This window comes from Uranotaenia lowii, unplaced genomic scaffold (genome assembly GCF_029784155.1).
Source record: "Uranotaenia lowii strain MFRU-FL unplaced genomic scaffold, ASM2978415v1 HiC_scaffold_751, whole genome shotgun sequence".
NCBI classification, from domain to species: domain Eukaryota; kingdom Metazoa; phylum Arthropoda; class Insecta; order Diptera; family Culicidae; genus Uranotaenia; species Uranotaenia lowii.
In genome coordinates, this window is record NW_026598702.1 from 4 (window position 1) to 22473 (window position 22470).

The following is a 22470-nucleotide window of genomic DNA, read 5'->3' on the forward strand; positions in this document are numbered from 1 at the left end:
AATTCAGCATAAGCTTTAAACGCTGCTCTTTAGAATTTGCCATTTTGAACTCTGAAAATAAACACAATTACAACCCGACATTCACTTGAAATTCAAGTGATGGAGAAGTGAATATTTTTTCTCACTTCAAATTCAAGTGACGACTGAAGTGAATGTGGATGGATCCACTTGGAATTTAAGTGACTTGAATGGAAGAAAATCACTGGATCCTTATTTTTAAGTGAAAAATCATGTGTAAGAGTGAATTTGGGTTCAGTGTAAATAATGAGCATTCAAAAGAAATTTTCATCCACCTTGTATATTTCAAAGTGCTATGATGTTTCCTTACAAAATTTAAACTCTTTGCGCTGATTCAGGAGTCAACCAAATCATTTAATATTTTACACTGATGCTTGATGACTCAAAAGGTATCAAAAACACATACGGGAGCCAAACACCGCTTATCGAATAAGGCTTCTGGACGCTGTACCCTCTGAAATTTGTTTAACTGCTGTTTATATGTCTTATAAGTTCCCAAGAATTTTTATTATATCGGGGTTTTGACTTTTTTGGATGTATTTGAGGGGTTTAGGGATATTTTGCAGTAGTCACTATCGTACAACCTGAGCGAGTTTCTCGGTTTCAATAACGTATTGGAAGGAGTTATCACGTGGCTGACTCAATTTTGATCACGAAATGTTTCAAGTCATGTTATAGGATGTTCAAATAATCAATTTAGAGAATATTCCTGGCAAAAAAAAAAAAAAAATTTAGAGAATCGTTGGATTGAGAAACTCTTTTCTTTAAAAACGAAACGAAAATTATTCATTTTTTCTTTTACTCTCAACGTAGGCTATCATCACAACAAACAGTGGAGAACGGTTGAACCGGCTGGAGAAACATGGCTCCTACAGCAGATTTGATGACCGCGATCAACTGGAGTCAGATCAAAACCAGAACGAAATTACATACGGAGAACGACCGTGGTACTTTTCGAATGGCGTCCGCTACCCGAAACCGGTACGCCGGAATCGTAAAACTAACAAGCGAGTCGCCCGGTTGCTTCCGTCGGAAACATCTCGAAGCGATCGGATCACCAACCAGCTGATGTTTGTTCCCCCGAACTACGAGTCGATCAAGCGGAAGGGTAAGCTGAAAACGATTCTCCTCTACAATGGACTGGGGCCGTGGAACGTGAAGGCGGGCCGAGAAGTGTTCCTGAATGCCAAATGTCCGGTGTCTACGTGCAGCATTACGGCCGCCCGCGATAAAGCTGTCACGGCCGATTTGATACTGTACAAGGATCATTACATCCCGCCAGCCGTGCCACGATCCGCGCGGCAGATTTATATGATGTACTTCCTCGAATGTCCGTACCACACTCAGCACGTCAAGTTCCCGGATGTGTTCAACTGGACGGCAACCTATAGGTAAGCGTGTTGTTCTCGGATCTCATAGCTGAGAAACATGGGCATATTTAATCTTTTTCATGAATTCGTATTTTTTCATTTAAAATATTCAGTAAACAAGAAACATTTTTTGAAAATGATATCTACTTTCAATATTAGAATTGCTTTTTTGCATGTGTCTCTCTACAGACAACAATTCATCGTAACATATAGTTGGTTCCATAAGTACCTAAGTATGATTGCTCTGTTGGCGTTGCTCTGATTGACGAATTTTTTTTCTCGTTCAAAATTGACCTGCCGTACGTAGCCATTCATTATTTTTGTTATAGAATAACCCGAGGCAACGTTTTACTAGTGGGTACCTAATTGCATGGAAATTGTTGACACTAGTTTGAATACAAGCAAACGAGCCATGTGAACTCAATCGTTACATACATACCAATATGTGAGGTGACAGATTTCAATTGAATTATGAGCGTTATTGCTCTGAATTATAATTCTACAGTATCTATTATTTAAATTCATTCACAGCCACGGGCTTAGCTGTATGCGATGAAATATTTTAAAAAAAACTAACAATCAAGAGTATGGTCGAAATTTTAATATGGAAGGGTAGAATCAGGGACACGTACATACATATGTAGGTACATATATACCGATTTTTTTTAACAAAACCTTTGTTCCGTGCGCATGGTAATTCTACCACGCGTAGACTGGTAGGTTTAAAACTCAATTAAAGTGACTTGGCAATGTTCATTTTTATTTGCTTGCTAATTTTAATAACACAATGTTAATATATTCACGAAATTGATAAAAACAAGAGAAAGCGTTCAAGACAAGTCTGCAAAAAACCTCACTCAATTCAAGTTAAGTGTAAGTTGAAAAGCCTATGAAAAAAGCTCTTAGATTTGTTTGTCTTTCCAAGTTTTTTTTTTCCATAAAGGTATTCAGCAAACATTCGCGTTCACAAAACTTCGTTTGAATTAATTTACCACCCAGGAGTGGTTTGGAAAAAGCAGGAAATTTTAGGACCCTCATAAAAAGAGTAGACTTTATAGTGGCACGTTATCCAAACAAACGTAAAAATTGTGCATTTTTTTTCTGGGATAACCCAGATCTCAAAGTTTAACACTTAAAGGCCCGCTGAGTTACACCAAGGCCACACCGAAAAAGAAGGTGGAACGCCAGATCCAACTCCTTATATTTCAGTAACTATCGAACCAATTTATACCAACTTTACACCATTGAATTACTTGAACATTTTCTCCATAAACAAACCTGTGTTTCTCTTCTATACTTAAATATTTTGAGCAAAATGATTTAAATAGCTTGAAAAATACTCCAAAATATTTAGGAAAATTACAATGATACTAATTGTTATTACTTTCCAAAAAATTGTAGCATCTTTCTCAAATTTCTCTAAATAAAAAAAAAACAAGTAGAAACCCCTTATGGAAAAGAAGCAAAACGTTCGAGAGAAGCTGTGAGCGACAACCAAAATTTGTTAGTTTCAGAACAATAAGAATCACGAAAAAAAAATCGGTGTTTACTATAGAAATATATCTGTATTTCCGTGATTTGACCCTAAAATTCTGTGACGATTTCCTGTGATGCTATTACTATATTAGACTGAGTCGATTTGGAATCATTTTTTAATTTCTTAAACCCTGAGGTCTAAAAAGCTTCATTTTTGCTCACAACTCATACATGAGTTTTTGCAGAACTTTTAACTATTGTTTACATGAGTAAATTTGAACTTTTAGGTTTGTATAATAAAATTTAATATTTTGTACTGAAAAATCAACATCATTTTTGTTTCTTCTGTGGAACCGAGGCTGCTCTTGGTTTTTCTGCCAATTCATAAATTCTCTTGGCACAAGAACCAATAGCAACCTCGGTTCCACAGAAGAAAAAAAAATGATGATCCATTTTCAGTACAAATATTCAATTTCCCACACAAACCTAAATGTTTAATTTACTCATGTAAACGTAACATAAAATTTATGCAAAAAATCATGAATGATTTTTTTTACCAAAATGAAGCTTTTAAACCTCAGGGTTTGAGAGATTCAAAAATGACCTCAAACTCAATCTATTACTATATTTCACCTAAAAGTCATGTCATTCATTAGGTCATTTTAACAATCTTATTAACAAAAACAATTTATATAATCAATGTAATAATATTCAAAAGATTTAGTGGTAGTAATCTAATTTGGCATCAAGATTTAAAAAATGTGAAAAACTGAGGAAATCTGTGACAATTTTCAAACATCTGTAAAAATTTTCAAACATCTGTGATCTTTCGCACAGATATTGCTTAAAACTCTGTAAAATTATAGATTTTTCTATGATTTATGCAACTCTGATAATTACAAGTGTTATCTCAAATGGTTTCTTACCTAACGTGATCGAAAATATCTTTTTACTGTCCACGTAGTTTGAAGCGGGCCCTTAACCCTCATCCGTCCCTGAAATTTTTACCCGTTACAGTCCTTGGAGTGTCAATTTGACACTCCTGACTAAAACCAATATATCTCTCTTGTTTCTCAACCTAAACATAGCTATCAAAACCATCTTAGTCGAATTCAGCAAAATCTCAAGACTAACCCAAAATCCTTCTGGAATCACGTCAAGAATCAGCGGAATGAACCTGGAACACCGTCCTGCATGTTCCTGGATGGCATCATGGCGAACTCTGACTCCGGAATCTGCGATCTCTTTGCCAATGCATCTTTGATACATCTTCAAAAACCGACGACCAACTGAATTGTACCATCAGGAGTGTTTCACCAACGAGCTTTTCTTTAAAAGGTATTACAGTCGAGGACACAACCATCTCTAAAGCAGCCACTAAGCTCAAAAACTCTTTCTCTACGGGCCCGGACGGGATACCAGCTACCTTACTGAAGCGTTTTATAAGTTCTTTGCTGACTCCTATCAGGCTTATCTTCCAAACTTCGCTTGACCAGGCCACCTTCCCCTCACTGTGGAAAGAAGCTTACATGTTCCCGGTTCATAAAAAAAGGAGATAGGAAAGATGTTAACAATTACCGAGGAATTTCAGCTCTGTGTGCTATAGCCAAACTTTTCGAATTGGAGGTTTTAGATCCCATTTTCATGTTCTGCAAGCACAACCTCTCCAACGACCAGCATGGATTTATACCTTAACGCTCAACTACATCTAACTCACTAACCTTTACCTCGTTTGTGCATGAAAGTTTTGCAAAGAAATATCAAACTGATGCCATCTATACCGGTCTGTCTGCCGCATTCGACAAGGTGAACCATGGTATTGCCATCGGAAAGCTCGCGCGTTTAGGATTTTGTGGATCTCTTATTGGCTGGTTCCGCAGTTACCTTACTGGACGTAAATTGACAGTTCGTACTGGTAACTGTTTTTCCAGGCAGTTCTCAGCTTCATCAGGCGTGCCTCAGGGAAGTCATTTAGGACCGCTAGTATTCCTAATCTACTTCAATGACGTGCTACAACTTCTCGATGGACCAAAATTGGCGTATGCCGACGACTTGAAACTGTACTACTCTATCAATGGCTCCGAAGATGTAAGCTTCCTGCAGAACCAGTTTAACCTCTTTCCTGGTGTGATGCCAATCGCCTACCTTTAAACCGTAATAAATGTGTAGAAATATCATTTTCCCGCAAACGAAGCCCGTTCTCAGACGTTTATTTCCTTAGAAACGATGCAATCGCTCGAGCTCAACACGTGGAAGATCTTGGTGTGATCCTCGATGCGCGGCTGGATTTTAAGAATCACACCAACTATATCGTCGACAAAGCCTCCAGAAGCCTGGGTCTTCTTTTCCGCATGGCGAAGGATTTTAAGGACATCTACTGCCTGAAGAGTCTTTACTGCAGTCTGGTTCGATCGATCCTCGAATATGCTTCTGCGGTTTGGTGCCCATATTATCAAAACGGTTCTGATCGCATCGAAGCCATCCAACGACGTTTTTTGAGGTATGCCCTTCGACACTCAAACTGGCAAGACCCTTTTCGACTTTCTAGCTACGAAAGCCGCTGCCGCCTGATCGACATCGACACGCTGCAAGCCCGCAGGACCGCCACTCGTGCGTCTTTCGTCGCTGATCTGCTTTCATCAAGAATCGACTCTCCCGCACTTTTGGAAGTTCTTCCACTTAGCGTCCGACCTCGTGGTTTGAGGAATCGGGATCTTCAGTTCTTCGTTCCTGTTAGACTAAACAATTACGGGGCCAACTCTGGAATAATTGGCGTCATCAAGACTTTTAACCGCTTCTCAGAGCATTTTGATTTTGACGTTTCGAAGGTTGTATCCCGAAGAAGAATTCTTAGTGTTCTAAGTTCAGTGTAGATTTGTATTTGTAGTTAGTCTCTTAATTTTTTAAATATCATTTGGATCAATATATGATCTGTTGATTTGATAATCTATATATATATAAAGCAATTTCTGTATGTTTGTTTGTTTGTTTGTCCTCGATAGACTCAGCCGTCTTAAGGGCTAGAGAGCTGTAATTTGGCATGGATGCTCATTAGGACCAGGAATAATGAAAAATGTTTTTAGATTTTCGGATGACCCCTTCGGAAGGGGGTCGTCCATAGAAGACAAATATTGTTTTCGCGATATTGACGTTACTTTTCGTCGGATTGTGTTGAAAATTTGCACATGAGTGTTTTGAAAGACGAACAATCGATTTCAGGTGTCAAATTTTGTGTAAGGGGTCAGCCAAAGGGGTCGTCCATATTAACTGTTCGCTGTTTTTGCCATATTGATGTTATTATACATCGTACTCAGATGGAAAATGGTACACGATTGTTTTGAGTGACGTGCAATCAATTTGAGGTATCAAATTCAGTGTAAGGGGCCGGCAAAAGGGGTCGTCCATATTAAATTTTCAGTATCTTAGTGATATTGACGTTTTTATACATCGGATTGGGGTGAAAATTTGCACATAGGAGTTATTAGGGACAAACAACTGATTTCACTTATCCAAACTAAAGTCAGGGGTCGGCCAAAGGGGTCGTCCATATTAACTATTCACTGTTGATGCGATATTGTCGTTATTATACATCGGATTCAGACGAAAATTGGTACTCGAGAGTTTTGAGAGATGAGCAATGGATTTCAGGTATTAAATTCAGTGTAAGGGGCCGAAAAAGGGGGTCGTCCATATAAACCTTTCAATATTTTTGCAATATCGTCGTTATTTTTCATCGGATTGGGATAAAAATTTGCACACGGTAGTTTTCAGGGACGAGCAACCGATTTCAAATGTCAAATGTTTTGCCAGGGTCGACGAAAGGGGTCGTCCATATAAAATAATTTATCACTGTTTTTAGCAATATTGACGTTATTATACAATCGATTGCTTTGAAAATTTGCATACGGGAGTTTTGAGGGAAGGGCGATCGATTTCAGTCATCAATGATTGTATAAGAGCCTCCGAAAGGGGTTTAGCTTTTTGGCAATAATTGCGTTGTTATGCAATGATCGAGTCGAAATTTATACACGTGGTTTTTTGGCACGGTCAAAGGATTTCTGATTTCAAATTTAGTAGCAGACGACAGACAAAGTGATCGACCAATATTTTTGCAATTATTACTTACCAATGAATTCAGAAGTGCATCTGGAAAATGCTTGGCAATTGGCTTTCATACAAACTGTTCATGACATATTCCAAGTTGAAAGCGAAACGGAGTTCGTATGGGATCAGCTAGTAATAAATAAATACAACCGATTTTTACAAAATTTTTAGTTTTGGAAACCTCTTGATGTAACTCAAATCATTATATTTGTGTAAAGTATCGCAGAGCTTATGTACATAGTTACACCACTAGAATCGATATGAAAGTAACTTTCTGGTGAATATAAATTTATTGCGGAAATCTTGCGTTAATATACTCAAAATCCAGTGCAAAGTTGTGTTTTAGTGCAAGAAAATATGCAAAACTTGCAAATTGACAAAAAGTTAAAAAAAACAGCAACCTTTGAAAATTCGTCAAAAATTCTGTGTTTCGTTTTTTGACAATCTAAAAATGCCAAATGTGCCAAATTACGTCAACTTTCTAATCCTCTTTTCACAATTTATCTGGTGTGACTTAAACAATTTTGACGGTTCATTGATTGAAAAGTACGGTTTTTACACCAATTGTTTACATTTTTTGTGGTCATTATCTTAAAAAATTTCAAAAAAATATATCCCAATGTGCAACGTAGATATAGCTTCTAACTTCAGCTTTCTTTGACACTAAGTGAAATATTTAGCTGATCTACAGTCTTTTTGCGAAGCATGTTTTTTCAGATTTTTTTTCTTATACTTGGAATAACGGAAAAACTGAACTGTTGTATGTGAATAATGTCTGAGAAACATATTTGAGTTATATGTATCACAAGGTTTCCAAAACTATAAATTTTTTTTCTCGGTTAAGAAACAAGAGAGATAAAACGGTTTTAAGCGAAGAGTTACAAATTGACACTCAAGGTCTGATTAGGGAGTTTTTTTTTCCTGGGCTTTTAGGGTGCATCCATAAGAAAAGTTATGATGCAAAATAAAAATTTTCAACAATTCATTGAGGGTCCCCGTCAGTCCCCGAAGAAATTGTTTTATTTGGATGCACCCGAAAAAAGTTACATGCCGGGATTGGGGTCAAATAAACTTCAGATTAATTCTAATAACTTTTTCGATCGGTGTTTGATAAATCTAAAGACAGCCAGAACTCGAAATGAAGCATTGGATGTGCTGTGTGGGTTTAACATTTTAGTTCTACCTCATTCATTACAGGAAGGACAGCGATGTGGTGGCTCCGTACGAGAAGTGGGAATACTTTGATCCCCGAATACGCCAGGCCGAGCAGGATCGCAACTACGCTCTGAACAAAACACGCAAGGTGGCTTGGTTTGTGTCGAACTGTGGGGCTCGCAATGGTCGACTGCAGTACGCTCACGAGCTGCAAAAGCACATTCAGGTATCTTGAATATTTTTTCTTAGCCAATGAATTAGCATTACCTATTCTAAAATCTTTGCTTTTTCAATCAGGTGGACATTTACGGAGCCTGTGGGACCTATAAATGCTCCCGATCTACGGCAGACAAGTGCTTTGAGATCCTCGATCGGGATTACAAGTTCTACTTAGCGTTTGAAAATTCCAACTGTAAGGATTACATAACGGAAAAATTCTTCGTCAATGCCTTAAATCGCAACATTCTGCCGATCGTGATGGGTGCCCGACCTGAAGATTATGAGGCCAGTTCACCACAGAAGTCATACATCCACGTCGATGAGTTTGCATCACCCAAAGAGCTAGCAGAGTACCTCAACATTCTGGATAGGAATGACGAGTTGTACAATTCGTATTTCAAGTGGAAAGGCACCGGGGAATTTATCAACACCTTTTATTGGTGTCGCGTTTGTTCGCTTTTGCATGATGAAGCCTCCTTCCAGAAGCCGAAATGGTACGAAGATATCAACGACTGGTGGCGAGGGCCTGGTGTCTGCACGGACGGATCGTGGCGAAACTACAGAGCTCGAAAGGATCCCATCAGCGAAGAATAGCACAAGAGAAAAGGATAATCAAAACTTTTCTTTCCTTAAACAAGCATTTATTTGCGATATTCGATCGTGCAACATATTTCCATAGTTTAGATATTTGAATTCAATAAATGATAGTTTCGTTAACAACATAGGAATAAAAGGAAACGGTCTAGTCGAATCTCATGAAACGTTGTGGGTGTGAGCAATTAAAAAAAACGGAAACGGACAAGATCTGATGTCTTGAATAGCGCGATATCTTAACGAAATATGCGCATAACTTATGGTTAGAACGTTGATTGAACGTTCATTGCTAGAGAAACAATCTTAGGTATGAGTTAAGATGATGATGTGATTGATGGTATTTATTCAAAGTTTTTGTTGTTGAATTTTAGTTTATTTTATTTTAATTTTAGTTATAAAAAGAACCCACAATTAACAGTATTGTACTGAGACAATACGGAATCAAATTCTTCTGGCACTGAACTGAAACGAAGGAGAGAAAAATCTCAAGACCCGCGTCTGTGACCAAAGATCATTTTATAGGTACATCTATCAAGTAAAATCGAACGTTCACTCATAAGACTTTAAAACTCATTCCATCTAGAATCTTAACAGTAAGATATTCCTTTTTTCGACTATAATTATTTCAATCTTCTAATAAATATAAATAAACCGAAACGCAATTCTTTCAAATATTAACTTTATCAATTAGGAACCAAAAATTCGTTTCGAACAGATAATAACGCGATTTGAGACATGCATGACCGAGGTGAAACAACCAAACAAAAATACATTATAAAACAAAACAGAAATGCCTGAACAATTGAAAAAAAAAACAAAAATATTAACTTTGTCTTAATATGGAGAAGAACTAAAATACGAGCGAATCCCAACGAAAAGACGGGAGTCTGTGTGAGTTAAATCATATTTGGAAACAATGGTAATTCTTCTCACTACTTTCTGGGAAGAACCAATTTATGTTAATCGTATTGGATTATTTCAAAGGATAATAAAATAAGATACATCACATTGAGACCATTCTTTTACGGATGACAGCTAAAATTTGCCCACCACTTACATCAACATCCATAGAAGTATCTTTTATTTATGGGTAGGTAGTTTGATTGGAAACAAAGTAGAAACTGAAAATGTTTCAACCTTGTTTTATGAAGTGAAACAAAAAAATAAACAAACCCTCTAATTGTTAAATTTAACAATAAATAAATCGATCGCCAACCCTAGAAAAATTTTTTAAATGAGAAACGATTTCTTTTGTTCTACTGACAGAATGTGTGCTTTCTGAAGTTAATTATCATTGGGATGTATATATTTAAAAGTTATGGCGCGTCTTTCGAGACGAATACTAACATTTTTCGAAGACAGATACATTTTGATCAGTTTCGTAACATCGACATTACAGTATGACAACAAAAACATTACAAGAGATATAACATAAGAGGTAGAGAATGGTTCATAGTTACCGTCTAGAAACGACAGGCCTTTAGTTTCTTCAACAGTTCCTTCAACTCGTCCTGACCAGAAGGAGTTATTCGATTCTCCAATAGAGATTTGGTGAAAATTTTCCTTTTCAAGGCTTGCGATTCAACAGTTTTTGAGAGCTGAAAATGTAAAGAGAGTCAATTAGAAAAACAGTTCTACAAATCCATCAATAAGAAGAACTAACTTCATGAGCTCGCTTTATAATACAGTTGGGCATTCCGGCCAGCTTAGCAGCATTGAAACCATATGACTTGGGACATGCACCGTCGGCGTATTTGTATAGGAACGTAACAGTTTCTTGGGTAGGATCTTCATCCGCTTCATTTTCCACCATACAGGCCTTCGAATAGAGAGACAAAAAATTGTTTTATTGTTCAACAATTATCAATAACTGGGAAACTTACCATGTGGCCTAAACTAACACGGTCGTCTCTGGAAAAGTTGTCCACAAGGTTGTGATAGTGTGTTGAAAACATTGATCGACATTTGAGATTTGCCAAAAAGTTCACAACAGCACCAGCAATCGAAGTTCCATCATACGTGGCCGTACCCCGACCGAGTTCATCCAGCAGAACCAAACTTTTGTTGGAAGCATGTTTCAGAATAGTGGAAGTTTCATTCAATTCAACGAGGAAGGTACTGTGTCCAGCCATGATATCGTCACTTGCTCCCAATCGAGTAAAAATGCGATCAATTATAGTCATTCGACAGGATTGAGCAGGGATTCTGGAACCAATTTGAGCCATGATAGCAAGAATACCAACTTGCCTCATAAGAGTACTTTTACCACCCATATTGGGACCAGTAAGCAGAACCAATCTTGGTCCGTTTCCTCCGAGGTTTATTCCATTCGGAATGTAGTTCTCCGGATCACTAACGCAAGGGTGTATTCCTTCTTCCAGCTCAAAGATCTGACCTTGCCCATCGTCCAATATTTCCGGAACACACATGTTACCTTCACTGCGTGCATACTCGGCGAACGCGGTCAAAACATCCAACATACCCATCAGTTCAATACACGTTTTCCAGAGGTCGTAACTTTTGGAAAACTTTTCAAAAATTCGTCGGGATAAATCTTTTAACAAGGTCGTTCGCATTTCTTCCGCCTGCATCATGCGCTTCAAAAAATCTCGCGTTTCATCCGTATGGAAACGTTTAGTGGCATTTTTTCCCTTTTTCTGTCCCTCAAGTGTGTATCCTTTATTAGCCCTTTTGGCAGGTCCTTCGGGGACTTCAAGCTGAAAACGTTTCTTATCTGATCCGAAGTATTCAATTTTGCAACCGAAAAACTTCTCCTGTTGTCTTTTATACTCTGCCAGTTCTTCTTGAATTTCTTTGATTCCACGTTCAACTTCATCATACTCAGCATCGATTCCCTCTCCTGGAGCAATGACCCCTTCCTTTAGTGCTTCTTCATGATCGAAAGCTTTCTCGAAGAAACTGATTTTCTTGGCCATGTTTGGAAATGCCCCTCCTTTTTCCGCCGTTTGCGTTAGTTTCACCAACAATTTAGAGCTCGCTCCGGAAAATAATTCTGGTAATTTGGTAAGCGAATCAAATCCTCGCAGAGTACTGATAAAGTCTTGAATTTTTTTCTTCCCATAGGATTTCGCTTCATACAGAATGGCTCTACCATCCGGATGATTTTTGCTGCGTACGGCATTGCCAAAAGTGTGAATCTGTGTCAACATTCGTTCTAAATCAGGAAGCTCTCCAAGTATTTGACGAACATCTTGTAATAGTGAAACGTCTTCTAGTAATTCACTTACGGCCTCCTGGCGTTGTACGATAATTTCTTTTTCACAGCTAGGCGAACACACCCAAAAGTGAAGTAAACGCTTCCCGAATTTAGTACAACAGTGGTCTAATCGATTGATCAACGAATGTTCTCCTTCCGCTATCCGAAGATTACTCAGAGTTATAGAGTCCAGTACCATGAACCTGTTTGCATGAGCAATCTTCAAATCCTCTTTGACGGTCCCATCATCTGGTGGAATGTAAAGTTGGAAGCTCGCCATTGAAATAATTTGCTGATCCAGTAGACATCTTTTTAAATACCAAATACAACCACCCAAAGCTTTGAGAGCGAGCTGAAAATTTTCATCAGCTGTCAACCCCAAATGGTCATTGGAATCTATCAATGAACGAAGAACTTCTGGCCATTTGGAAGCATTTTCGTCACTGCAGCTTCCATAGAAATTCTCCGCCAAATATTTTAAGGTTTTTGAAGCATTCCAAAACTGAGATTCATTGTTAAGGATTTCCTTCCTAATGCCAGATAATACTGTTTTAAAAATTTGTTGCGTTCCCGTTGAGGCCACATTACGTTCATGGAGAACCATCACTGGCGCGTAATGCGACAAAAGCGTTAACAGTCTTGAAGATTGAATGTCATCATCAAACTCTCCCAACTGAAACACGCCCAATGATGTATCTATGAAGCAAACCCCATATCTACTTCCGGAACCACTTTTTGGACGCTCCGTTATTGATAGCATATACTTTGGCTGGTGATTTACCGTTAATTGAACCTGTTGCCCATAGACTTCTGTACCTCGCATCGACACCTGACAAACCTCTCGTTTGACTACTTTATCATATTTGCTGTTAGTTTTCTGCTTTTTACAGCGTTCCTGCATCATATCTGGTGTTTCCGTCTGCTCTACCCGAGCCACTTTGAAACCTTTCTCAATCAAAAGGGTGGACATACGATCGTAGGCGGGTTCCGGAAAGCCCGAGTGGGCGAAATCGCCCTTCATGTAGGAAAATCCCAGCTCTTGGACACCAACAGTGGCATCCATGTGGTACAATTCGTAGAATTTACCTACCTTGAAAAACAGCACACAGTCCATGTGCCGCGATTTTATTTCCCACCACTGGCGCATAGCCTACGATTGAGAAATTGTATTGATTCAACATGAACAGATTATTAATTTAGTTTATCATAGGTATTTACCGGCGTTAAAGTGCTGAGAAACGATTCCGGTACGTACAACGTCCTTGAGTCGTACTTATCACTGCCAAGTTTGTTGCCTTGAATGTCTTTCATTTTCTCCGGCTTGAGGAAGTCCAGCTTTTGATGTGCCCAAATCGTAGGCTCATCCAGAGTAGTGGCCTTATCGGAATTATCACCATCATTATCTTCATCGAGATCCTCTTTGCTAGCCGGTCCAGATTTCTTGCCGGTTTCCGGTGTTGAGAATTCTAGTTTTATTTTCTTCTGCACTGGCGAGGAAGCCGTCTCGTCACGTTCTTGACGCCGGAAACTTGAGAGTTCTAGTTTTGGTGGGGTTTTGTCATTTTTTACCTTGTTCTCACTATCAGAATCGTCGGAATCCTCATTCACCAAAATCCGGCGACGTTTAGTTACGGGTTGAACTTCGTCACGGTCTTCTTGATCAGCATCATCAGAAGGCTTCTCCCGGACAACCGGAATCTTTGGTGAAGGCTTCTTTGCTTTAACGATAGCCTTCGGTGTTGTTCCTGAGCTACCACCAACAGCCGGCGAAGGTGAACTGGACGGCTTCAATTTAGAAGTCGCTGGCGACTTGGAAAAATAGTTGAACAACGTGTTTTTACTCATCGTTGATAGGTTAAAATGTGAACTGTTGATAACAAGTTGTTGAACGACGCGAATTTTAGTGAAATTGTCGGGAAATATAACTTTTATTGGTCAACAAATTTCCACACCACCATTCCGAGGTAAACTTGACGATCTCAAAAACAAGCGCGCACTAAACTGACAGCATAACAAGCGCGCGTGGATTTGACAGCATATTTTTAAAGGATGGCTGCGTACGTTGTGCGAAATTCAAATCGAGCAGTTTAAAGGGATATCGATATCGATCCGGTGAAATTTTAATATCTGGAATTTTGTAAAAAATAGTTAATTTCCGTTTATTTTAACAGTATATGGGAGATTAATAATATGATATGTTATTGCTTGCTTGTCAGTAACAATATATAAGCACCATTAGTAGATAGTAGAATTTTCAAAACAAAAATATCTAATAAACAAACTAAAATTGCTAAAATCGAGCAGTGCAGATCACATGATCGCAAAGTCACGTGAAAATTTAATAGATTTATCCAGAGAAGTGAAAAGTTTTTTGCAACCTTGTGAAACCAATTCAAACCTCGGTAGGTATTCATAAAAAATGAGTAAAGTTGAATTATTGAAGTGATTATTTTATTAAAATTCAAGTTTTCGAGTATACTATTTCCATATAATACCTACATAACGTGAGATTGTAAGTGCACAATAGTTCACGCAGCGAAAAGATTTTTTATTTCAAAGGAAAGTGCCGCAAAAACAAAGGATTTTTCCCTTTGATTTTGGGATAAATAAAAATTTCTTTGTGTCAAATGAATTTTCGTTTGTTTCAAAGAATTTATCTTTTGAAAAATCTTTGATTCAAAATACTAGTACTTTGATACAAAAAACAGTTTCTTTTGATTTAAAGTTGCTTTGTTTTGCCACAAGGTAATTTAATTTAGATTTAAAAGCATTAATTCATTGGACCATTTTCTATTTATTCCAATTGGAAGAAATATTTTCTGTTGTTTTGAAATTCCTATTAGGAATTTCAAATAATAAAAAGAAACGATTTTAAAAATAAAATTTATTTTCATTCACAAATAAATTAAACACTAGGTCACAAACTGGTTTACATGGCATCCATGGACTTGGAAAACCATTCATCGGCCGTGGTCCTGTAAAATTGCAAGCACTTATTGAAATTCTTCAATATTTATTCTTTAATTAACATTCAATGACCATACTTTATCCGGAATCCTGCTAACCAAGCTAATTCTGATCCACATTTTAACACGACCAGCCAAACTTGAACCGATTTTTCGTTTTAAATTCTTCTTGCTCAATGCAAAAAACCTTCTAAGTTTGAAGTTTTTATTTTAAGAAATTATTCCGTTGCATTGAATACATTTTTCTTTGGTTGAAAGAAAATTTACTTTGTTTCCAAATAAATTTGCAATTGAACAAATGTCTTTTGAATCAAAGAATTTGTTTAAAACCAAAGTCCAAAATTTTTCGATTCAAAAAATTAATTCTTTCAAAAATTATTCATTTGAAACAAAACCATAATTCATCGATTCAAAGTAAACAGGAGATTGAATCCAAAAAATGAATTTTTTGAATCAAAGTCAGTTTTGTTTAGTTTCAAAATCCAAGTTTTCTCTGCGTGTTGTTATAAAGTGAACAATTGAAGAAGAATATTATTGAAAAATTAATAAACTACCTACCATACAATTATTATTGTACGGTAGTTGATGGTGCATGTATTCATCTGCAGCATCCGCAGAGAATCGTGAGTAAGGTAAGTTAAATCATTAAAAGAAATTTTCTTGCGTGGGTTTTCGTTACGGCAAAAGAAACAGAAACACCGAAACGAGAAAAACGCTTCTAAAATTTTAAGAGTATTTTTCCAATCCTATTTTCTATCCATGGAAACCAATTGTGTCAGATAATCCACATTATGAATTTAATTTTTTTTTACAATTTTTAGAGCTATTTTTGAGTCAAATGATGATGAAAAATGATGAAAATACATATGGGACAGTCTTGCGAATAGCGGCAGTATATGATTTTTTTTCCTTGAAAAAAAAAATCATATACTGCCGCTATTCGCAAGACTGTCTCATATGTATTTTCATCATTCCTTCATTCATTCATTCCTTGAAAAAAAATCATATACTGCCGCTATTCGCAAGACTGTCCCATATATATTTTCATCATTTTTCAGTTTATCTCAAAAGTCGTTCTAATACATTTAGTTCTTCAATGTAGACTAAAAACTTTCATAACTTTGTTCTTAACATAATACATGAAAAAAATACCAAGTCATGTCTGTCCCAGATGAAATATATCCGAAAAGCTGTCCCATATGCCAAGTTCTTAGAATGCTTTAAAGTTGCTCCTCTAATTTACGTTAATTTTGCAAATATTCATACTATGTGTGCGACAAATTAAGCATTCATTGAAATTACGAAAGTTAATCTAGATAAAACACTACAGTAAAGCTAAAAACAACCATTTTCATCATTTTTCCAAGTTTAGCATAATAGTAAATTCCATAAAATTGATTTATTTTTTTTAAATTTCGTATGATGCTTTTTGAATTGTTCCACATTATTCGTAGTGGACATGGAAAAAAGTCATCTACAAAGCCATATTTTTTCAGTTTTTGTCATGCTCTGGGTTGCCAGGTGCCCTGAGTTGTCATTAAGACACTGATTTTTGACCTTTCGTACAAATACAAATATTTCTCAGACACAGATTTTACCCTGATTTTTGCTCGAAGTACACATATTTCACAGACTTTTGAAATTGAACGTATAAATGAATATAAAAGTAGCGAATATGATCCATTAGTGCTAGTTTATAATGGAAATCTCGCCTGCATTCATCAGTATTTCGCCGATCATTTATTAAAACAGAAAATTTCTTAACTCGAAAAAAATCAACTATGAAACCAAACAACCAAAAAGCTTCAGGAGCTTCCAAGGAAAATGATTTCTGCTAGGACTTATAAATGGAACCAACCAAAACTCCGAAAGAAACACCTTTCAAAATCAGTTTTATGCATTCAAAAATCTAATGATGCCAAAATATTTTAATTTTTCTTCCTACTTTTTGTAAGACAAGGTTAATTAAAAACTATTAACTTTTTTTTTACATTTTTTAATCACCATTTAAAAAAAACTTATAAAACTTTTTTATGCATTCTATAGCTCTGAACTTCAGCTTCTGTTTGAAGTACAGCTCGAACTCAATTGAACGAATCAATGGATTATCTAGTCTTTCTTTCAAGCGTCTGCATCGGTGGGAAACCTCACGTTTATTAAAAAAATATTTTTATGTAATGAAACAATTTTGTCTTGCTCTTTCAAAATAAAAAAAATGTTACTCTTAAAACGGATAATTATTGAGTTTATTCAGGTATTTTAATTTAATAATTTAATAATATAGAACACTAGTTTTCATTTCAAATTTAAAAAAAATGATGTTTTGGTTAGTATAGACATTTCGATATGAAATAGTCCACATTCAGCTGAATAAAAAAAGAAAGAAAACTGAAATAATGCTTTGTTCGGTTACATTTTCAGTAGATCTTAAATGAGCAAGAAATTAATGAACCGGATTGCTGGATGGATTTCAAGAGGATAAGCTTCGAGTAAGGGGGGATGACAAATATGTCTATCAAAGTTTACCTGCGATAAACTAGGCATAAATAAGAAATGAGTCAAACTATATTTTATTGATTTTTCCTTCAAATAATGTCGGTGTTTTATTGCAGTACATAGCATTTAAAAGAACAAACAATCCTTAAAGTATTAACATTTCAATAATAGTAAAAAAAAACTTCAAATGTGTCATTTTGTCTTAACTTACATAGATAATTATATTGCATTTATCGTAGGTTAGTTTCACTAACAAGTTATGAAATAAAACAGGAGTGGTAACATTTTCTCTAAAACTATTAATCGCTCTATAGTGGCATCGCTAACATTGGACATTCCACTACTCGGCGTGTTCTTTTCTTTTGTTCATATATAAGGATAATTTAAAATCAAATGTCCTACTTGGTATTGTCTTTTTCAAGTTTCGCATCTTTTCATTAATGTTTTTTTTTTAATTTAAAGATAAAATTGTTTAAAAATGAATCTAAAAATATTATTAGGCTAGATTTTGATTTGTGCTATGTCCTAAACATTAGCTTCATCATGAGAAAAAGGCACTGGTACATGAAGATCGTTTTGATTGATTTATAAATAGAGGCACCTTTTATATTTTTTTTTGTACAAAGAGGCCGGGACAGTTGGTGTCTTTTACAGGTAAAGAGTGTCTAGAGGTGCAAAGTGCGTGTGTAAAAAAAGAGTGTCTAAAATCAATTCCTCCAAACGGTTTAGATCAGGAGGCAGACATGAAACATAAAAAAAGAAACAATTTTCGTCGAAGTTGAATTTAAACTGGATATGAAAATGTCTTCGTGAATTATTATTACTGAGGGAAAACCAGCGGATTTTTGTTGCATTATTGTTCAGATAAAGTCTATACGATCGATCAACTATCACAGCTAGGGAAAAAGATTAAACAAAAGTGTGAAGGAAATAAAAGTTTGTCATTATTTTCAGGGGGTATTGACTACTGTGCATTTTGCCTGTGTATGTAGATAGCTTATTCGGTAACGTTAAATTAATGTCTTTTCAAAATTGGTTTCATTCGAATTTCTTTGCTACTTATTTAGTTAAGTCTAAGGCACCGATATTGGAGCGACCATTCATGCGCGATTTATGGACGTGACTAGCTTTCTATGGCACCGGAGTTGTCGCTTTAGGCTCTTCGTCTTTGATGTTGGTATCGTCCATGCTTTCCATTGAGCCGTTCACTTTGGATACATCCATAGGGGTAGGAGATCGATTGGAAGGATCTGATACCGTAGTTCCGCTACTGAGGTCTTTTGGTTGGGTTATCTGTGAGCTGTTATTTGTGGTATTGTTGTTGCTATTGTTGCAAGGTAGGGTAAGGTGGGGCATCTGAGATGCCAATGAACTGGTTATGGAAGATGTGCTGAAAAGTTGCAGTGTCTTTGAAGAGAAAGCGTTTTGGATGGATGCAGCCTGTTGCAGGAAGCTCGGAATTGAGACGATCGAATTCGTCTGGGAAGTCAAATTGGCTAGGAGTTGATTGTTGAGGTGATGTTGAGCTGGAGTAAGTTGAAATTGTTGCTGCTGCTGCTGTGGTTGTTGCTGTTGTTGTTGTTGTTGGCCGCTGCACAAAATTGACGATTGATCGCCAAGGATCTCTTGCTTGATCATTTGAGCTACTGGAGATGTTTCCGTGAGCATTTCTTGTTTGACAACTGTTTGATTGGCGCTAGTTTTGGTTCGTTTTCTCTTCGTATCTGAATCACATGGGCTAGGTGTTCCTGGGTGGCGATAGGACACGTGTTTCCTAAGCGCATCTTTACTGCGGGATACATGCGAACACACTGTGCAAGCATACCTGTTGATGGATAATTAAAACGCTTCAGTTAGGCTCAATAATCCATTCAGAGGTATTTTAGAAATTACCAGTAAAAATTTAATACACATAAATTTTTGTTGGATTATTATTTTTAAGCACGTTTCCTCGCTTAACAGACGTTTGAGTCTCCCGTTTATTATTTTATTAATTGAGGCCCTCAGGATCAGAGGGGTGCAAATACCAAAATCATCAATTTTTACTCAGGTAAACAAAAGGGTTCTTCGTATCTTTATCTATATATTGTGTAAAACTCAGATTTTTAAGAAGTTTTATTATCACTTTTTCGATTGAACTAAAACTGCTCGAATTAGTTAAAATGTATTAAAAATCGAGCACATTGATAACTTTGAAGCCCGTTTTCTCGAAAATATCATTTCAGCATTTGTGCAATTTTTCTATCCAGTCCCAAACTGCCGTTCCAAGCAAAAATGTCCCATGTGATTTTTGGGTTATTTTCCCTTTTTTTTGGAAACGGTCTCTTTTAGTGTTAACTTTCGAATAAAAACACAAACAAGTATACTTTGTTCTGAAATTATACAAAATTGTCATCAAGGTGGTTGTCTCTATGTTGATAGTTCAACGCAAGAATGTCACACTTGAGAAAATCCTATGAAAAAATGACAATTTCATCAAAAAATTCTCTTAAGATGAATTTAAACTGTTGAATTTAACATGAGCTTTTAAAACGATAGAAAAATTGTAGCCGTGTGACAGTTTTTCGTAGAACTAGCATCGGCATGCGTTCTGATTCTACGCAAAAGTGTCACACGGAGCATTTTTGGCTCTAATTTGCTGTTTTTTGTAGGAAATGTAATTTTTTTGGCAGAAAACATTGTAAAATGATTAACTTGAACTGTTGACTAGAAAAAAACTGTGGGTGAATTTTTAGTTTGAGAGAAAAATTGGAAATATAGCTGATATTTGAATTGCGTTTTTCTCGTTTGCACGTTTTTCCACATGGGACAATCTTGCTTGGAACGGCAGTAAACCTAAGAAGAAGCTATGTCTGGACCACCCAATTTCAGAAAACGGAAAACTGAAGAGCGTTAAAGTTTCAAGACGAAACTCACCTAACATTCTGGTGCGTTTCCAGATGCACTCGCAGATTGTACTGGTTGCTAAGCTGCTTGTTGCAGATGAAGCACGTGGCATACGGTTTGGTGGGCACATTTGTGGGGCCTCCACCGGGTACACTGGAACCGAGCACGGAGCCCATCTTGAGCATGCTGTTGCTGCTGATTGACGAACCACCACCTCCGACGGCCATGTCCAGTGCCATCGATGGCGTTATCGTCGTTGCGGATGAACACGGCGAAGATGGCATTGGCGAATCGCCAAGATTGTTCAGTAGACCACCACCGGGACTTGGATGGGAAGATTCCAGTATGAGACTCTCGGGGGTCTTGGAAGCTGATTCATTGGTCAGAAAGTGATGGGCTAGAAAGGACGGTTGTTGACTGCTAACAGGAGTTGCGGTAGGTGGTTTGCTAAACAGGTGCAGCGGGGAGAGAGATTGCGCCCCTGGGGAAAATTTTAGTGACTGTAGCAAGTGTTTGTTGAGGGCCGCCGCTGCTACTGCAGCCGAAGCAGTGGTTTGAGATCGAAGATCTTCCGCAATTTTGTCAATCTTCTTCCGTTTGCTTTCCTGGTTGGTGGATTTTTTCGTCGGTGTACTGACAGCGTTCAATGACGAATGGGTCCGTTGCTCGTCTGGATTGCTGGAGGGAGTGGTGGGAGCAGAATCGGGGAGGGAGTGATGACTTCGGTCTAGATTAAATTTAGGATTGCCACAAGTGGCGTCGACGACCATGTCGCTCCGTGCCATGTTTTGTTTTTCGCTCGCCTGGCCAATGTTGTTCTTATTATTAGCATTGACAGATTGTCGATCCTCTAAGTTGCTATCGCTGGGACTGTTGTTGTTACCAGGTTTTTTGTCTCTATTTATAGCCTCGTTTGCCTCATTCATCTTCCAAAGCGCTTCGTTTGGCATCATATCACACTTCTGCGGAAGGAATCTAGAGAATAGCTCTGCCGATTTATTTGCGTTGGAGCTGTTCGTATTGTTATTGTTGTTGCTGCTTATGCTACCATTGGATACACCGTGAGTGTTCCCATTGTTGCTGCTGTTGTTGTTGTTGTTGGCATTGCTATTGTGTGTCGCAAGATTTAGTGCCTGAGGAAAAAACGGCGAATGTAGGTTGAATGGTCGAGAAAAGTACGGCTCTCCGGGGGATTCCAATTTGATTCCTTGATATGGTGAAGGAATTTCAGACTCTCGTGACGATGTCTCAGTCGTTGGCGTGCTGGACTTTTGTGAATTCTAAAACGCAGAAGAAAAGCAAATGGTCATTCAAACGTTTCCCGTACCTAAACCAAAAATTACCCCACTAACATCGGCCAATCCTTTGATTCCGAGCGTTTCCGCCAGCGATAGGAGGGTCGAAATTTGCTCCTCGTACACATTTACTTCGCCCGAGTACATGAACGTGAGCAGGGCCACGACCGCCTGGAAGGATGCACCTGGCAGAACAATCACCGGATAAACGGGCGGCCCATCGAGACTTCGAAAAAGTTCCGAGAAGAAGCTGCTGCAAGCGCTCAGCACCACTCGGTGCGCCTTGATGTTTCGGCCCTCGGCTATCAGTGTGACATCGGTCAAATGCGACTGGTCCAACAGCACTGGCAGGGTGCTCAGCAAACTTGCCTGTGGAATGAGATGGCATCTTGTTAGAAAAAAGTTTGATCGAAAAGTTTATTTCAATCGTGGAGAAATCAACCAATCGGTGCAGGTTACATTTTTAGAGAAGTAGAAAACATGGATAAAGTTATAAGGAAAACCGTAATAACTTTTTCCAGGTTGATTAAAACATGTGATAAAATCTACCTGTTGGAAACTTAGCAAAAGGAATGTTCGAAAAATCAAACAATCAACCAGACCGTCGACAGCTGCGAGGCAAAAATGTCATTGAAGAGAAAGATTCCATGACATCTTGTCGGATGAATTTCATT

The 22470-nt window shown here is 37.5% G+C and overlaps 3 protein-coding genes across 3 annotated transcripts; 1 reads left to right on the forward strand and 2 right to left on the reverse strand.

Moving 5' to 3' along the window:
* The first annotated feature begins 834 nt into the window (after window positions 1-834).
* Window positions 835-9942, forward strand: LOC129760757 (glycoprotein 3-alpha-L-fucosyltransferase A). Its single transcript, XM_055758417.1, has 3 exons — window positions 835-1409; window positions 8166-8349; window positions 8421-9942. Exons 1-3 carry the CDS (start codon window positions 1087-1089, stop codon window positions 8934-8936), a joined length of 1023 nt encoding a protein of 340 aa, XP_055614392.1. The 5' UTR covers window positions 835-1086; the 3' UTR covers window positions 8937-9942.
* Window positions 9943-10224: 282 nt separating this feature from the next.
* On the reverse strand, window positions 10225-14132 carry LOC129760755 (probable DNA mismatch repair protein Msh6). The gene is made up of 4 exons (XM_055758415.1): window positions 13372-14132; window positions 10820-13303; window positions 10600-10755; window positions 10225-10534 (listed from the first exon to the last, which is right to left on the reverse strand). The coding sequence occupies exons 1-4, from the start codon at window positions 13996-13998 to the stop codon at window positions 10400-10402; spliced, it is 3402 nt and encodes a 1133-aa protein (XP_055614390.1). The 5' UTR covers window positions 13999-14132; the 3' UTR covers window positions 10225-10399.
* A 3552-nt stretch (window positions 14133-17684) lies between these two features.
* Window positions 17685-22184, reverse strand: LOC129760756 (hybrid signal transduction histidine kinase L; the record flags this gene model as incomplete). The annotated part of the gene is made up of 3 exons (XM_055758416.1): window positions 17685-19440; window positions 20532-21781; window positions 21845-22184. Coding segments are annotated over 3 exons (2284 nt in total), but the record flags the coding sequence as incomplete, so codon positions are not given.
* Between the last annotated feature and the right edge of the window lie 286 nt (window positions 22185-22470).

Bases quoted from the DNA above. Each gene is read 5' to 3' on its own strand.
- LOC129760757 (XM_055758417.1), top strand. From the start codon at position 1,087: ATGTTTGTTCCCCCGAACTACGAGTCGATCAAGCGGAAGGGTAAGCTG. The intron at 1,410-8,165 runs GTAAGCGTGTTG...CATTCATTACAG, and splicing joins AACTGGACGGCAACCTATAG to GAAGGACAGCGATGTGGTGG. The intron at 8,350-8,420 runs GTATCTTGAATA...TTTTTCAATCAG, and splicing joins AGCTGCAAAAGCACATTCAG to GTGGACATTTACGGAGCCTG.
- LOC129760755 (XM_055758415.1), bottom strand. From the start codon at position 13,998: ATGAGTAAAAACACGTTGTTCAACTATTTTTCCAAGTCGCCAGCGACT. The intron at 13,304-13,371 runs GTAAATACCTAT...TCTCAATCGTAG, and splicing joins TTCTCAGCACTTTAACGCCG to GCTATGCGCCAGTGGTGGGA. The intron at 10,535-10,599 runs GTTAGTTCTTCT...TTACATTTTCAG, and splicing joins TTATAAAGCGAGCTCATGAA to CTCTCAAAAACTGTTGAATC.